A 17,890-nucleotide genomic window follows, 5' to 3' on the forward strand; every position below is an offset into this window, starting at 1 on the left:
TCAATGATAAATTTAAACTAGAAACAATAATTCTAAATTTGTATCAATCCATTCAATAAATTATTGATTTATTATTATTTTATGCAACTAGTCCAAATTTTTAAAGACAATGTTAAACATATTACACAAAATAACTAATGATTTATCATGTATTCTTGTATAAAATACTAGAATGGCAGAATAACAATGTTTTTTTGAATAAAATAAAAATGTATATACATGTATTATAATATTATACAATACATACACTATATTATACACATACATAGGAAATATTCAAAATAATCAAATAATACATATCAATCATGGTTATAAAAACAAATTATAAAATTTAATTGACAATATTTATAATAAGAAAATGATTAATAAGCAATAAAAAAATTATACTTAAATATCCCAAGATATTTTTTTTTTTTAGAATAAAAATAAATTAATATTAAATTTTTTGAATTTCATTAGTAAGATAAGCAAAAGCAATTTATCCATTGATTAAAATGTAATATATATAAGCAATTAGGTAATTGCGACTGATGCTAAATGTATCAAATATTGTAAAACAATAAGAAACAATAAAGTAAATTAGTTATTTTTCAATTGGTTTTTATTGATCTTTTTTTTAACAAATTAAAATATATATTCAAAATAAAAACATAAGATTTGATACTATCTGTTATTCAAATAAGAATCTACATTTTGTATGTATCTTAAAATGTATGCATAAAATAATAAAAAAAATTTTTATAAAAAAAATATTTAAATATTATTAACTTAATTATTACTCACTAGATAACAGCTATCTATAAGACTGAGAAAAATTAGTACCAAATTGAATGTCAATTATAATACATGTAATATAAAAAATAAACAATCATAAACCACATACCACAAATATGTTAATTTAAATAAATCTCTTCTGCACTAATATAAACTTAAGTAGTTACACTAAAAAATATCCATTTTTAATTAACATTGAATGTGCGTTTATCTATACATCTAGATAATAGGCCAGTAGTGTGTTGTCTAAGTACATGAAATTTCAAACTAGCATTCTGAGTATAGGCTTTTGGACAAAATGAACATTTAAATTGTGGTTCAACACCACATTCATTTTTCTTATGCCGTAATAAATTTGTACGGTGCTTATATTTCTTACCACATCCATTTGCACATACAAACCATACCATTCCTGAAATAGTATTCATCTATTTAATAAGCATCATAATTTATACTTAAATAAATGTAAAATGTTTGTTTCAATTTACAAAAAAAATTAAATTAAATAATTCAAATAATTTAGAAGCATTAACGATTCAATGAGCATAATATGAGAATATGAGGGAATTAGTTATCAAAATACATTTTATAGACATGTTTATGTTTGTACAAACAATTTAATGTTATGAAAAAAAAAAAAAAAACAAACAGGATATAGAACGGAAAATTGGAAATTTGTCTTGTTTGTATAAGCTTGTTTAATATAATTATAATACATTTTAATGTAATAATCAATTATTGCATTAAAAAAAGGGGGTGGTCAAGTGGGTATCGCTCTGCTGTATAATAGAGATGGAGAGTAGGTCACTATAATCGATGTGTTAAATTTGAATGCAATGGCAGGTATCATTGTATACGAAAAATGATTCTGAACAAAGATGATTTGTCAGTCTAGGTCAGGTTAGGTCACCAATTAATATTTTTAAGGGCCAAATTAGAAATCTGAAAATTTACTTCGCCCGCTCAAAATTCTAAGTACATATAATAACAAATATAATATTGTCGTAATATATGTTATTTATTTTTTGTCTGTGGGTTCACGGGCCGTATGCAGCCAACAGGCCGCCATTTGGTGACTCCTGGTCTAGGATATTATATTATATTATTACCTATATTTAAATTGTAATATATCGTTATTTTACACGATTTCATAAAAAAAAAAAATTCTTAGCTCATAACATTTTTTCTATATTGACACTAGATTTTTTTTTTTACATTTATTTGAAGAAAAAGTTATGAAGAACATTGTATTAGGTTTTTGTAACCTAAAGTAAATTGGTTATGCGTAAAAATTCCCGTTTTTCCGTTACTTTTTTAGGATTTTTCCTGACGCTTTTGAAAACTATTGGAATTTTTTACTTTTAACCCCCCCCCCCCCAAGTAACAACTAGATTCACTTTTCACTTTCCTTTTCAAATTGGTGCTGAAGTTGAAAATCAAAGCACTATTATTACTCCAATACGTGATGACAGACACAAAAATAACAAAATAAACACAGATCATTGTAAAATCAATACATTCATCACTCCGTTCATAATAATGATGAGAAGAGTAATAAGGTTTTCTTTAAGGTTATGTTAGATTTTATAAGTTTATAGTAATATTTAAAAAATAATTTGATATACATGCAAAAAAAGTTTTCATAAAAACTACAAATTTTTTTATTAATTCGTTTACCAATCATAGATGTTACTGATTATTAATACTTATATCAGCTACCGAGCTTATCCACATTATCGTATCACCCAAAAACATAAAAATATCTTTAAATTTTTTGTGTAAAAAAATAATTATTAATTATAACAATTAACAAGCCAAATAAAATATAATAATTATATTATGATGAAAATAATAACATTTAAGCCCCAACTATTATTCATCAAGTAATCTGTAGTGGGCTTCTAAGATATCAACATGACTACATGAGCACCAATCAACAAAATATTATTTTTAATTAGAAGCAATTTCTTTAAATCATACTTTTGCATGCAACTCATGATAGGTACAGATATTAATAGGACAAGATAAGTATCAAACATGTTGACAAAATATAATTTATTTTATTTTTGTGTAAAAATGTTTATAAATATATTTTGATTAATGAAATATTGTTATTTGTTAAGTTTATACAAATAATTTTATTGTACATGGTTCCAAAACCAATTTGCTCTGCTTAAAATCTTAGTAAGTAATGAATAAAGCTTATTATAACAAAATATGGGTTTAAATTAAACTAATATCATATTCTGCTGAAAAATATATTTTTATTTGTAATATAGTTATTTTATTATTATTTTTCATCAAATTAAGAACAAAAAAAGTAAATATAAAAACACAAAACTTATATTTATATCATGGAAAATATTAATTAAAAAATATTAAAGATAATAGTACAATAATAACACATATCTAACGACAATTTATTTGTTTAGAAAAAAAAATAATTTTTTTTCATATTTATATAGGTACATAATCTTTAAAAAATAACAATTATAATAATGTTTCTAAGCAAAATTTTGTTCATAATATTAATCAGTCGTATAATAACAGATAAGAAACAATGACATACTGATGTGAATTGTTCTCAAACTATCTTTGTAAGCTTTAAAATTATAAATTTAAAAGTAGTAATGTAAGTTTTGACATAAAAATAAAATATTTATTCTATTCATGAAATTAAAATCTATAAAAAATTTCTTGAAATATTTTAAATAAAACCAAATAAATTGTTAATAATAATATTATACAAATTATTTTTAATTTATGCATATATTTTAATAAAATTTAAATTGCTCATAAAATGCAGTAATTAAAAAAAAAAAATTTATAAATAAATAACATTTACCTAGCATGAGTGTATTTCAAAAAGCATGAAACATAAAAAATAAATATTAAGTATATTCTAATTTTTGCAAATATTCCATATAAATTTTGTAAGCATTTTAATGACATTTTTTTAATATTTGTAAAACAAAAATATTAATCAGGATATATTACATGGTGTTTTCGTGCGGCATGTTGTTTTAATTTTGATTTGTTAATATATTTCATTTCACAATAATTACATTGATATTGCAATGGCATTCCACATTCATGTCTAAAATGATATCCCATGTCTCTTTTGTTTTTATAATGTCGTCCACATTTATTCAAACAATAATATCGACCATTTGTTGGTATAACATGAGCTGTAGAGAAGAACCCTATAAAAATAAATTAATAGTTATATTGTCACGTTTTATTGAAACATTTATGATCATTATATAAAAATAAAATAAATAATAAATACTCATGAAAAAGCAAAGTATAAAAATCCATCACCTAAATTTGACTATAAAAATTTAAAGAGAGTTTTTTTAAATTTTTAATTTAACAACAAAACAAAATACATGTTTTAAGAGCTTTAATTTGTCAAATACCATTACTAATTTTTGAGGAATTTTTGAGATTTTTGTATCTTGTTTGATACAAATGTATGTTATGTTACATTAAAATATTGCTTTATTAAGTTGTTCACAACTAAGTAAACCAATAGATAATTATAGTTATCTAAAAAAAAAATTGAGAAATGTATCCTTAGCTATTTTTATGTCTAAGTTATTATTTTAGTTAATTTATATAGACATTTTCTGAAAAACATATGATAGTTACCAAAATGTCATATTATTGGTACTGGATTAAAGAGGAATTTTGTAGAAAAATATTTTACGAAATAAGGTATTTTTTGGAGAGGGGTTGATGGGTTATAACCACCATATAAAGTACCAATTAACAACATTACAGTATTAACAAATTATAACTAAGATTCTTTTAATTTAATAACTTAATATTACTTATTAAGTTTATCTCAACTTAATATTCTAAAAGTGTAAGTAAGTGTTTCTAAAGTATTGTTCATATACGTCTTTTAACATGTTATTCGAAACATTTTACTAGACAGTATACATGTTTATAAAATTTAGCTTTTCTGTTTTCTTCTTATTATAATTGATTTTCATGTACTAATAAATGTTCAATTGAAAACTTAAATTTTTTTCTATGAAATTTTAACAATAACTAACTTTAATAAGAAATAAAATGTAAATGTTCTATAATATTGAGTCTTCAATTAAACTACTGAGAGTATGAATGTATTATTAATATTAATATCATAAAAATAGGTCATATAAAGAAAACAAATCAATCATTATACAAACAAAAAACAAAATAATACTTGATTTCATACAAACATTATTAAAATTTTTTAAAAATTTCACAAAATATTCTTTTTACCCAATTAAATTTTTGTATGTACTAAAACCATGTGCTGTTTATAAGTAAAATAACGAGGAAATGATTTAAAACATAAAGGACAGTGATATTTTGGTGGCACTCCGCATTCGTGAGTGATATGATAAGTCAATGTAGGCTTATATTTGTAATTTTTTCCACAATCAGCGTTTGGACAAAAATATCTTGGTTGCCCTAAAAATAATACATATTATTTAAAACCATATAATAAATTATTTTTTAATTTCTAAGTACTATATATTATAATAAAATTAAAAAAATATTTATAATATTCATTTAATATTATATACCATTAGTGTACAATTTTTAACTAAAAATAATACATAACACTACTATTAAATAATAATAATAATACATTTTTTGTAAATAATATTGTTCCAAAGTATAGTCATATTCTTTTAATAAATAGTAAATTGTAACATCAGATATTATTTTATAAAATTGTGGTATAATTTTTAATCTGAAAATAACGAGGGTTGTTATTATGTATTCCATAACACATTGATTATATTATTTCATAATATAGATAATAAATATAATTAATATATTTTAAAATACCTATATTTTCTTTTAACTTTAAAATATCTAACTATAACTACATAGTTAGCTAGTATACTGATTCATATTACTATAAACACTCTTAATTACATAGGTGAATTCTCACGGATCAAAATGCAGTTTAGATAGAGTACACCAGAGCAGCTAGTTCATATATAAAATAATTATTGTCCAATTAGTAGATATTTTTCAATTTAGTATACATTAATTCTTTTTATAATTAAACTTAGCTTTGGCCTTTAGATGATAATAATACACAATATTATAAATATCTGTGATACAAAATATTCAGATTGTCAAAAATAATACAGGTAAAAAATTATTGAACCAAATAAAATAATAAGTTAATCAATCATCAGACTATTTAATGAGTTTAATGACTCAATGTTAATGATCCAGTATTTTTAGGCTAATTTACTCTAACACAATATTCTATAATTTTACACCATCATCAGAAAAGAAAATATAAATATTGTGTACATCTTGAAAATGCTTTGCAATTGTATAAAAATTAGATGATATTAAAATGCCATAATCATTAATTATGGCACAACTAATTTAATTATTTATATGCAATGAAAGTTTTAAGAACACAATATTTAGCAGAACAATTAACTTGATGCTTTTGTAATGTAGTCTTCCTGAACATAAATTTATCACAATATTTACACTTAAACTTTGGATCAACACCACATTCATCTTTGATATGTCTGCGTAAGCTTCTTTTATTTTTGTAACTACGATTACAAAATCCATTTGGACAATAAAATCGATCTGTAACACAATAATACAGTGTTAAAATAATGTACTTTTTATCTTCTTAATATAATTGATTATTTATTTACAATAAATGACAATATTTTATTTAAGCTCTGAAGCCCAAGCAAGAGAGTAGAGGACAATTATTACTTTCAAGGTGTTTTTCTCAATATTATGAAATAAAATAAAAAACAGTTAAAATATTAAATTTTTAGCTTAAGATGTGTGATGTGTCACTTAATAAATACATTAACATAAATTGTTTCATATATTTTTAATTATCTAGCCGTGCAATAATCTGAAAGGTTCAGTAATTCTGTTTTTATTTTTTATTTTTATGATTTATCAAAAATGTTGCTAAAAATAATTAACCAGGCACTTGGGTAATAAAATGTTAAATATTAACATTATTATTCTTAGACAATTTGAAAATGTATCTTTAATCATTATATCTCATCAAGAATTAGTCAAATTAAATAACTAAATGTTCATTCTAGTAAATTGATATACATTTAATGATATAAACAAGTGTACATTTTTATCATATAATCATTCTTGCGCTTTATTATACCTTTAATATTTTTTAATCATTTTGTATAATTGTGTCGATTGTAATCAATTGAAGTCTTTAATTCTTTATTACGTTTCAACAATAATTAGGTTCTAAAATAGTCAGAAAAATATTACCGAGAATATACTGTAATAACATTTTATCCCACAAGAAAACACACATTTTTTATATTTAAATAATAAAATTAAAAGAAAAAAGAAAACTTGATGCATAATACAGTGATATATAATCTGGTCTAAAAAATAAAATACAGCGGCGGCTTTCTTATGATTGATCATACTTTTGATATAAAACATTGAAAGTCATGGTATAATCGTAATTCGAAAAACACACCAAAAGAAGAAAAAGTTTGAAAACACTGATAACTGGTATAGTAAGTCTTAAGTTTACTTGACTTGTTATTCGATAAATCATAATGGATGTGTTAAATATGAATTAAATAATAATTTATGATATATAAAAATTAAATCTGAGTCAATAAAACGTGAAGATCAAAATACTATTTAATTTGTATTATTTGTGTTCTATAACATGGCATATGAATCATATGACTTATAAGTTATAAATCAATAAAGAAAACTGACATGCCATAAAGCAATGTAAACTTATTTGTTATAAATAGTTTATAAAGTTTTTCTTAAATAATACAAAAATTTCACTTTGTACAAAAAATAATGATATAAGTAATAAAAATAATAAGTATCGCCATTATATTTCATTTAAATATCTGTTTTTTATAAAAATTTAAACTCTTCAAAAACTTATATGAAAACAAAATTGTGACTTTATTTTCATTATTTTTTTTTTAATTTATGTAAAAAATAAATTATGAAAAGCTTGTATACACATTGAACTTTTTAAACATAAAGAAAAATATTGAAAATTTTAAAACTTCAATAATTTTAGTATCTAATTTACAATAAAATCTAAATTCTTTTTTTCAAAAACTTTAGGTTTCGTGATTTTTGTTTTTCTTAAATTATTATTTTTTCCTCATTTTTAAAAAGTACTTAGATTTTCATTCTTTATCGCACTACAGTACGAAACCTCTGCAATGTTAAATATTAGTGTACATTTCTTATTCCATTAAGTGACAACAGTATAAAAAAAATAACATATTAAGACTATGCTAACAATTAAATGATCACGAAATTATATTTTAGCTAAACCAAGATGTTAAAAAAAAACGTTGGATTTAACCTTATGATTTAAAATGTATTTCGCTAGTATAGTAAATTAAACAACTAATATATTACTTTTATCTAAACTATATTAATGATATATACTATTTATATATTATATTATATAAACTAACAATATCAACTTATTACTTATTGCATTCTTATTTTCAGGAATCTTATTTTAAACTATTATGTTCCTAATAAATTGAACATAAATAAATAATAACAATACTGTAAAAACTTTTTATTGATATATATATGTAAAGCAAAATAAAGAATTATTTAAATGACATAGATGAGAATTTATTTTAAGGGGACGCTACACTCGTATGTGTTATTTCCGTCCTACAAATGTAAAACATAGCAAAAACTGTTTTGTGCAGGATAAAACCAATTAGTGATAGTTAAGACTCCAAATTGATATACAATATAGTTGAAAAGATTGTTGGTGAAATATTGTTTTTATTCATTCGATATTACTTATAAGAAAAAGTTTGAATTGTTTCAAAAGCCATTATTTTTAATTTAAATGATATTTCAAAGCCTAAGTTCTCCTTTTTATGCGGTGAAAATTTTGTTTCTTAGTTATAACTATCTTGGTTCTTTCCCATGCAAAACAGTTTTTGCTATGTTTTACATTTGTAAGACAGAGACAACACATTAATCATGATAAAAAAAAAAAACAAGTAACTCATTCACATATAACGTTGCTATGACAGATAAACTAGACAAATCATACAAGGAAATTTTTTATAAAATATTACAATTTTTAAACTATATCTGAAAAATTAGTATTAAATACAATTTATTATAAATTTTAAAAATAAAAATGAATAGCACAGGAACAAATATTAAGAAGACTAACATTGCTCTTCATATAAAAACACTCTTTTCATTTTAGCAACTGAATTAATAAACTAAAAATGTATTGCAGTTATTTATTACAAATGACATGATGATATTTAATTCATATTTAAGTATAATAAAAATAAAAAACATGATAAATTGCATGACATGATTTATCAGCCCATAGACAAATGTATGCATGCAATTCATTAAATTATACATTAATTTAATTTATTAAAAAACACATTAGTATAGATTATTAAATTTTTAACTATTTTTTTACATTTACACAATTAAATAAATAAAATTAATAAAAAATATGAATAAATAACAATATTATATATTTGGTAACATTTTATGTATTGATATTATATGTCGATTTTTGTGTTGTTTATGGACAAATTTTTTATTACAAATATCACAGGAAAATTTAGGATCAACCCCGCATTCATAAAATAGATGTTGGCGTAGATTTCTTTTATGCTTATAAGTTTTAAAGCATCTGGGACACTCATTGGTAAACAAAAAAACTAAAAAGTTAAAAATATATGAGTTACATATAAATAAAATAAAAAGAAACACATTAAGATACATTTGCAAAATTAAAATTGTATTATGCAAAAAAAAATAGTAAAGTAATTACTTCAATATTATTAAAACTGAAAAATAGAAAACTATTTCAATCTACTTAAATTGTTAAATTATTTATAACCTTATCAATATTCATTTCATAATTAAAAAACACATTTCATGCAATACCCTTACAGGAGCCAATATAATTGTTTGAAGTATAATGAATGATTTATGATTAAAATATAGTATAAGCAATTTATTTATTTATTTTTACTTCACAAAATAGGTAGAGGCAGATTATTTTTAAATAAAACATTGTATAATTAATATGAACCACTATTTTTCCAAAATGCAGTAAAATATTGATAATATAGAATTAGATTTGATGTATATCAAGAAACCAAATTTAACTTTACAAAAATATATTTGTTAATTCTTTATATTTTAAAAATATCAAAATTAATTTTTGTTTTTGAAATTGAAATTGTAATTTAAGAAAAATCTTGATTAAGGCTACTTATTTATTAATTTGGCTGTCTGTTTTAGAATCATTTTACAGTAATTATATTTATTGTTTATAATTGAGTTCACTTCTAGTTTTTTTAAACGTTTAATATTCACATCTCATTTTATAAAATACACACCAATATAACGCACTTCAATATTAAATTATTGTAAATCATAATAAATGTATTATCTATAAAATATAATAAATATTTTATTTTGTAATCTAATATTATATGTAACAAAAAGAATAGATGCATATATCAAAAACAATATATTATTTAACAATTATATTTTTAACAATAAATTAAAAATAACAAATTAATGAATAAACAAAATTATGATTTTATTAATGGTAAATAAACTTTGGCAAATTATAAGTTGTTTAATAAAATAATAACTACTAAATTAAGTTTAACATCCAAGATTTATGTATTTTACATTATGTTATGGTTACTGACTTGCAATATTAAATCATCTTCATTTCTTGATTCCTGTAGATACATAAAAAAAAACTAACATTTATAAAATGCAACATTATAAAATAATTTGATAAAAATAAAGCAAAATACCGAACGCTTATTGATAAATTCTTCAAGAGCACTCCTATGTATATCAACCACATGTCTGCTTAAATTAGATCTTTGAGAGAATCTGCGTCCACAAAAGCCACAGCCAAATTTTGGAGTTACACCACATTCAAATTTTGAATGCCTTTGAAGACTTCCTCTATGCATGTACATCTTGCCACACTTATTACATATATATTCGTGTCCATTAAACATATAATCTGAAATATATATATTATTGTTATATTAAAAAATTTAAGTAATTTACGATTATTATACCAGATAACATAAATTAAGCCAATATACGTTAAAATAATTATTGATATACACTTAGAAGTACAGATTTTTTTTAAAAAAAAACTAAAATTAAATTTTAAAAAAACTAAATAAAGTGTAATATTAATGTAGTTAAAAAATATATATTAAAATTATAATAATATAATGTATTTGACAATAATACAGTAAACATCTTGGGTAAGTAAACTAAAAAAAAATATAAGTTTATGTTAACAAAAAAATCTACAATACTTATTTAACACCATAATTTAAAAATATTAATAAACCGTTTAAATATTGTTTTAAACAATAGTAAAAGCTTTAACATTGTAATTTTAAAGAATAAAAACATTTAAAACGAAAAATTCTATTCCATACCAAAAATATGGAATCATACAACATAAACAAATAACATAATAATTTAGCAAACAAAATCTTAATGTGCTAAAAAATAAATATATTATATGCAACTTTTAAATTATTTATATTGTTAAACAAATTTTAATGATTTAATTCAAATATTTCAAATATATAATTTATATATTTTATTAATTTACGATTATTACATTAAAAAAAGTTTTAAGATGGATAAGGTTTAACAAAAATCAATCAAAATCTATTTTATAATAGTGTATTTAAAATTAATAAAAATAAGAAGCCAGTCAGTAGAACTAGAAATATGATTATAAATAATCATAATCATAATCATTATTTATTTAATAATTTGTATATATTTTATTTATAAGATTAATAAAAGATATTGAGATCACTTGATTCCTACTACTTAATCACTAATTCACTAATTAATACTTATTTTTAAATTACAACAAATAAGCGAAGAATGATTTAGGTTAGTAAAAATTATAAATGAATGAATTGAGTATTTATTAAACACAACTTGCAATTAAATAAGCAATCAATATCAAGACAGGTTTAAATAACTTTAAAATTAATTTAGATTAATTGCAATATCTGTATTCATTATTACTATATTGTAAAATTTGTATGGCGTAATAAAATAAATAAATACTATGGATTTTGTTAAGACAATTTTCATTTCAATTAACATGATATAATCAAGGTCCTTTCGTTAATCCTAGCCTAAAGTAGGTTTAAAAAAAATAATAGTTAATATTTGTATTAAATGGTTCTCTCTGGTATTTACAAACTTTATATTTGTTTTTATGATACATTCTTGAAAACTACTATGAAATTAAAAAAAATAATTAAATAATATTAGGTATATAAATATTAATATTAAAATATTTCCTGTCACTAAATGATTCTATAGCAAAAAATGACTTCATTCTAATAATTATAACTAACATTCTTGTATTAAAATGTTGATCAATTTTATAAAATTTAAAATGGTGATATGAAATTTTCTAGACAAATTTATAAAATATAATTTATAATTTGTTATAAACCGAGTACCGAGTACTAGCCGAGTAAAATTTTTAATACTAACTGAGTACCGAGTACTGACCGTGTAAACATTTTTTTTTTAAACACTTAGTATTGACTATTGGGTATTTAATAAATAATAGTTAATAATTATTAGTTAAGCAATTATAATATACTACTTAGCCAAACATAGAAAGACACACTATTGAGTATTAAGATGACATTATACCCGCATGTGTTGACTCTGTCTTACTAATATAGATCATACCAAATTTTCGTTCAGCAGAACACATTTTATGATGTTAGCTTTAATATTAGAGTCAATTTACCTATTATCAAACTTAAAAGTAATAATGTTATCTAGGGCATCTCATAGGCTTTTATTGGTGTTTTAATTTTTAAGCGAGTTACGAGCATTTTAATGTTTTAATATTTTACATAACCACAACTCACTTAAAAATTAAGATATCAATAAAATCCTATGAGATGCCCTAGATAATATTCTTACCTTTAAATTTAATAATAGGTAAATTGACTCTAATATTAAAGCTAACATCACAAAATGTGTTCTACTAAACGAAAATTTGCTATGATCTACATTAGTTAGACAGAGACAGCACATGCGGGTATAACGTCCTCTTAACATAAAATATAAAAAATAAAACAAATAAAATTATAATAGGTATTATTAGGTACCTCGTCAGTAAATGATTATATTATTATAATACAATAAAAAATATTTTTAACCGGGTAAAAATGTAGGTATTACGCAGGTACTGAGCATTGACCGGGTAAAAATGAAGGTATTACGCCGGGTACCGAATAAATGCCAGGTAAAAATTTAGTATTACAACGGGTACTGGGTAAGAGCCGAGTCTTAAATATGATATAGAGTACTTGGCCATCGAGTAATTGCCGGGTACTCGGAACATCTCTATTAGATAGTATAAATAAATTATCCCCCCAAAAAAACTAATCAGTGCGATAGGAATTGCGAACCCAGGGCCCCGAACTAGAGCTGAACTAATTTAAATTAGTTGGTTCAGTACTATTTTAGCTTATCAACACTGTTCAAATCAAAATTACTTTTAATATGATCAAAGATAACACTGTGCAAAGTTTAACTTAGATTCATAGCATTATATGCATGTAAGATATGGATAACTGCTAAAACAGATGAGAACAAATTGGGTGTTTTTGAAAGGAAAGTGCTTCGGAAAATTTATGAACCAAAAATAATGAGAAAAGTAAATTTGAAGTTAGAACAAACAAATATTATAGGAGTCATGAAGAGAAGTAGAATAAGTTGGGCTGATCATGTTTAGAGATCTGAAAGATTACTTAGGTATGTAATAAATGGAAACCGAACACAAAACAGCCCAAAGAGCAATCCAAACAATGGAACGGTGGGTAGATAGAATCGTGGAAGACCTTTTTAAGATTTTAAAATATTTTTGAAAGATATTTTTTTTAAATATAATATAACACTTTTTTGTTAAGAACTGAAAGACCTAAAATACCTAACCTTATTGGTGTTTTTTAGGTTTTGATTATTCAAAATAGAAAAGATTTCAATCACTGTTTCAATAAATACTGGTATTAATAATTTCAATTTAAAATGAAAAAAAAACTTCTACACAATAAAAAACTACTTTGAGTAAAAAATTGAATTAATTAAATTATTATTTATGTAATAAGTATGTTGTTTAATACGTTGCTTGCTGCCAAATCATAAATACAATTTAAAATAGCCCACTTATTATTCAGCCAATTTGAAATTTGGAATATCAAAATGACTTGGAAAAAATGTATCAATCCAAATATCGTATTAAAAATAGGGGTTATTATAAAAAAAAAAAAAAATCATAAAATAGATACTAAGTAGGTGTTTCCTAATCTTTGGACATATGGTTATATATTTAAGACTCGTTTAAACTAAAAAGAAATTATAAAAACTAACAATTCTTTACCTTTAAAATATTTGTTCTGATTTTTACTTGGTACTTAAAATGTTTAATAAAGTTTCCAATTAATTTTAATATTCCTAATTCTAAAAATGTCACTAATTTAATAACAGTTGTTAATGATTTAATTTCAGTCCTTACTTATTGAAGATACTTTCTTCAACAAAATAAAATATAATAACATAAAATAATTAATGCAAAATTAATTACGATGTTTAGTATGTGTAAAATATTAAACTAATATAATAGCTTTGGTCTTGTAAATGTCAAAAAAAAAATAAATAAACTTAAAATGTTTATAACAAAATATTATGCACAGAAATCATATGTCTTCTCCAATGATGTTTTAGAGCAAATCTTTTCATACAATCTTGACATATAAATTTTGGTTCAACGCCACACCTAAATTTCAAGTGCAAATTCAGACTACTTTGATATTTGTAAACTTTGCCACATTGAGGGCAAATATAGTAATCACAATTAGTACCTATAAACACAAAAATATATAGTTATTTATTTTTTTATTTTATAGGTTTAACTTGTTCTTCAAGTTAAATACTAATAACTAAGGTATTTAATGAACTAATGAATCAAAAAAAAATGTTGTTACAAATACAAGCGTATATGTATATAACAATAAAAAAACTCCAATAATTAACATTTTAAAAGTAAAAAACCATATAAATTATAAATTATTTAAACTAAAATAAAGCTTTTAACAATCTTTTAAAATAAAAAAATAAAACCTAATTTTAATATTAAAGCGTTTAAATTTATAATTTTATTACAAAAATTGTTTATGCCATTTATGATGAAAAGGGAAATTTAATAGTAAGTATAAAATAGATAGTTGCAGAAAGGAGGAAATATCAGGCCTAAAAGAAACATACCTAAAAAGTATAAATATTGCTTATAATAACTTTGAATAATGTTGACATACCAAGACCTATACAAATATTGTACTATGTTTCTATATCAAAATCTGTCAAAAAAAGTGACATAATAATGTTCTACAAAAAATCATACTTTGGACTTCTCTTAGTTAATATCCTATCCTAACATATTTTGTTCATAAAATATTTATATAATTCAATATTTTAATCCTCAGCATTTTTAAAACTACAAAAATTTAATATTTATTTAAATTAACCAAAGGATTATTTTATTTTTTATTTTGATAAATAAAATGTTTTGAATTTCATTATTTTCATCTTTTTATTAGCAATTTATTGATTTGGTTATTTTTTTATTCTTAGTTATTAATTATACAAGTGTAATCTGAAATATAGTTTTAATGATCAAAACTAAAAACATAGAATTAGAATAAAATAATATTATCTCAAGTATATTATTGATTTTTAACTAGTACAACAATAAATCAATAAAGCTTAAGGAATCATGATTCTATTTTGCCTACATAACTTATACATTGATAAAATATGTACATTGATGAATGAAGTAGCACTTATAAATTATAATTAAAATATCTCACAAAAAAAGTACATAATATATTAACTAAACACTAATTAAAGTTAAAAATAAATACAACACATATTGACATCAACTCCAGATAATTAAATGTAATTTGAAGTATTAATAGACTTTATTATGTGATATCATGATATGCGTACGGAGTCTGTGACTTCTGCTGAATAAACGATTGCACATTCTACACCTGAATTGTGGTAAGACTCCACATTCATACCTTCTATGATTGCACAGACTAGGTTGATGTTTATACTTCTTGCCACACTTAGGACATATATATGATTTAGAAATTTTACCTTCGTTGTTTATTAAGAAAGAAGCTAAAATCAACAACACAAAAAATACAAAAGTAATGAATTAAACATATTTTAACAATAAGCATAACTCATAAAATTTAAAACTAAATACATATTATAATTCTTAAAAGTATCTACACATGCAAGGTTATAAGTTGGATAACAATTTTAATTTGCTCATTAAATTAAAAACAATACATTAAAATTAAAATATATATAGACAAATAATTAATTACAAAATATAATTTTCAATTAAAATATCAGTCTTCTTCATCAAAATTTACATAATAATTCCATGAATATTAGCTACGTGTAATTTAAGTATATCTCTGCGACGACATTGTTTTGAACAAATTGAACATTTAAATTTAAATGTTGAACCACACTCATATTTAATATGTCTTGACAATGTGCCTTGATATTTATATTTCCGATTACAAAGATTACATGAAAATTTCTTGATGTTTTCTATAGGAAAAAAAAATATATAACAGTATATAAAATATTCTATACTGTAGAAAATTAAAAATATAATAGTAAAATATCAGAAGCAAATCAATAATTTAATATCTTATTATATTTATACTAAAAATGTTCAATTAAGTCTATTAATATTATTGAGTTAGGTATAGGTATATTTATAAAGTTTATATGATACATGTATGATAAATTGATCATTATGGTATTAATCTTAGGCCTGATTTAGCTAATGATATTGAAATGCCAATTACCAAATTTATATGTTAAATTAAAAATTAAATTTATTTTACACACAAACCACGCATTATAACAAGCTGGATAAAAATTTTAATTTACTCACTTAGAGGATACTCGCATTTGTTGTCTCTGTCTTACAAACTTATAATATAGACATATTTTTAATTTATGCAAAGCTATTGAGTCATGTATAGTTTTTTTTTAAATTAATATAAATCAACTTTGTAATTTAATAACAACAATACTAAAAATAAAGGCGTATTTTTTTCAATACTTTATTTTTGAATCGATTTATGGATGTTTTTTAATTAAAAATGTTATTCAACACTTATAAATTGTCTAAAAATAATTATAACATATAAAAAATACCTTCAATAAAATACAGACAATGTTGTTATTATGAAATTTGTTAAATCAGTTCATACTAAAATTAAAAAACTAAATGTGATGAACTCAATATACATACGCTATGTAATATGCTTATTGAGTATGTTATCTTCTTAAATATAATATAATAAAATAAAGTGTAATCACTACCATTAGGTGCAAATAGTGAAATTTGGGTTTTTGGATCTTAGATTTTAAATTAAAATTCCCATATATTTTTTTTTAACCTTGGTCCATATTTATTGATGTAATTTTTCTGACTCTCTTCACAGGTCTCCATAAATGAAAATTTGCTATTATGGAAATACCAAGCTAATCCTGGCAAACTAAATAATATACTCAATCATGATTATGTTAAGTAGATTACCTATTCAATATTCTCATATCAGTTGGTATTTGTTTGTCTATGTAAACAAATCTTTATTTCATTGACCAGATTATAGTCTATAGTAGTCATTAGTTATTGAATAGTGACTAGAAGTAATAGTGATCAACACTTATTCCCTACTTCGCTTTTTGTTGGGTTAATTAAACTCTTAGTATATGTTTCCATTAAGAATCAGTTTGTTAAAAAACATTATTTTCATAAAACATTTAATATAAGAATTTTCTGTATACTGCATGTATTGTTCTAATCAGTACAAATATTTCAAAACAATCATCTACAAAACACTAATTTATTGTTAGTTTATGTATGTATTAAAAAGTTTATCATCTGGCTATTTAACTTATA

The 17,890-nt window shown here is 22.0% G+C and overlaps 2 protein-coding genes across 34 annotated transcripts in view; both read right to left on the reverse strand.

Annotated features, from left to right (window-relative positions):
* Positions 1-17,890, reverse strand: part of LOC132920679 (longitudinals lacking protein, isoforms A/B/D/L-like) — a 243,860-nt gene that overhangs the window by 116,696 nt on the left and 109,274 nt on the right. Inside the window, exon 5 of one of the 33 annotated variants that reach the window (XM_060983283.1) lies at positions 945-1,186. The exons of 31 other annotated variants lie outside the window; for them this stretch is intronic. In XM_060983283.1, the coding sequence (XP_060839266.1) occupies positions 960-1,186 (227 nt within the window). In that variant the 3' untranslated portion in view covers positions 945-959. Of the gene's footprint in view, positions 1-944; positions 1,187-16,318; positions 16,522-17,890 lie in introns of those variants that run through there. One more of the 33 variants, XM_060983299.1, reaches the window with a different exon arrangement.
* On the reverse strand, positions 10,382-14,647 carry LOC132920699 (putative zinc finger protein 840). The gene is made up of 3 exons (XM_060983334.1): positions 14,587-14,647; positions 10,629-10,846; positions 10,382-10,550 (listed from the first exon to the last, which is right to left on the reverse strand). The coding sequence occupies exons 1-3, from the start codon at positions 14,645-14,647 to the stop codon at positions 10,494-10,496; spliced, it is 336 nt and encodes a 111-aa protein (XP_060839317.1). The 3' UTR covers positions 10,382-10,493.

Source organism: Rhopalosiphum padi, chromosome 2 (genome assembly GCF_020882245.1).
Source record: "Rhopalosiphum padi isolate XX-2018 chromosome 2, ASM2088224v1, whole genome shotgun sequence".
NCBI classification, from domain to species: Eukaryota; Metazoa; Arthropoda; class Insecta; order Hemiptera; family Aphididae; genus Rhopalosiphum; species Rhopalosiphum padi.

Bases quoted from the DNA above. Each gene is read 5' to 3' on its own strand.
- LOC132920699 (XM_060983334.1), bottom strand. From the start codon at position 14,647: ATGTCAAGATTGTATGAAAAGATTTGCTCTAAAACATCATTGGAGAAG. The intron at 10,847-14,586 runs GTGCATAATATT...TATATATTTCAG, and splicing joins GGAGAAGACATATGATTTCT to ATTATATGTTTAATGGACAC. The intron at 10,551-10,628 runs GTATTTTGCTTT...ATGTATCTACAG, and splicing joins AATTTATCAATAAGCGTTCG to GAATCAAGAAATGAAGATGA.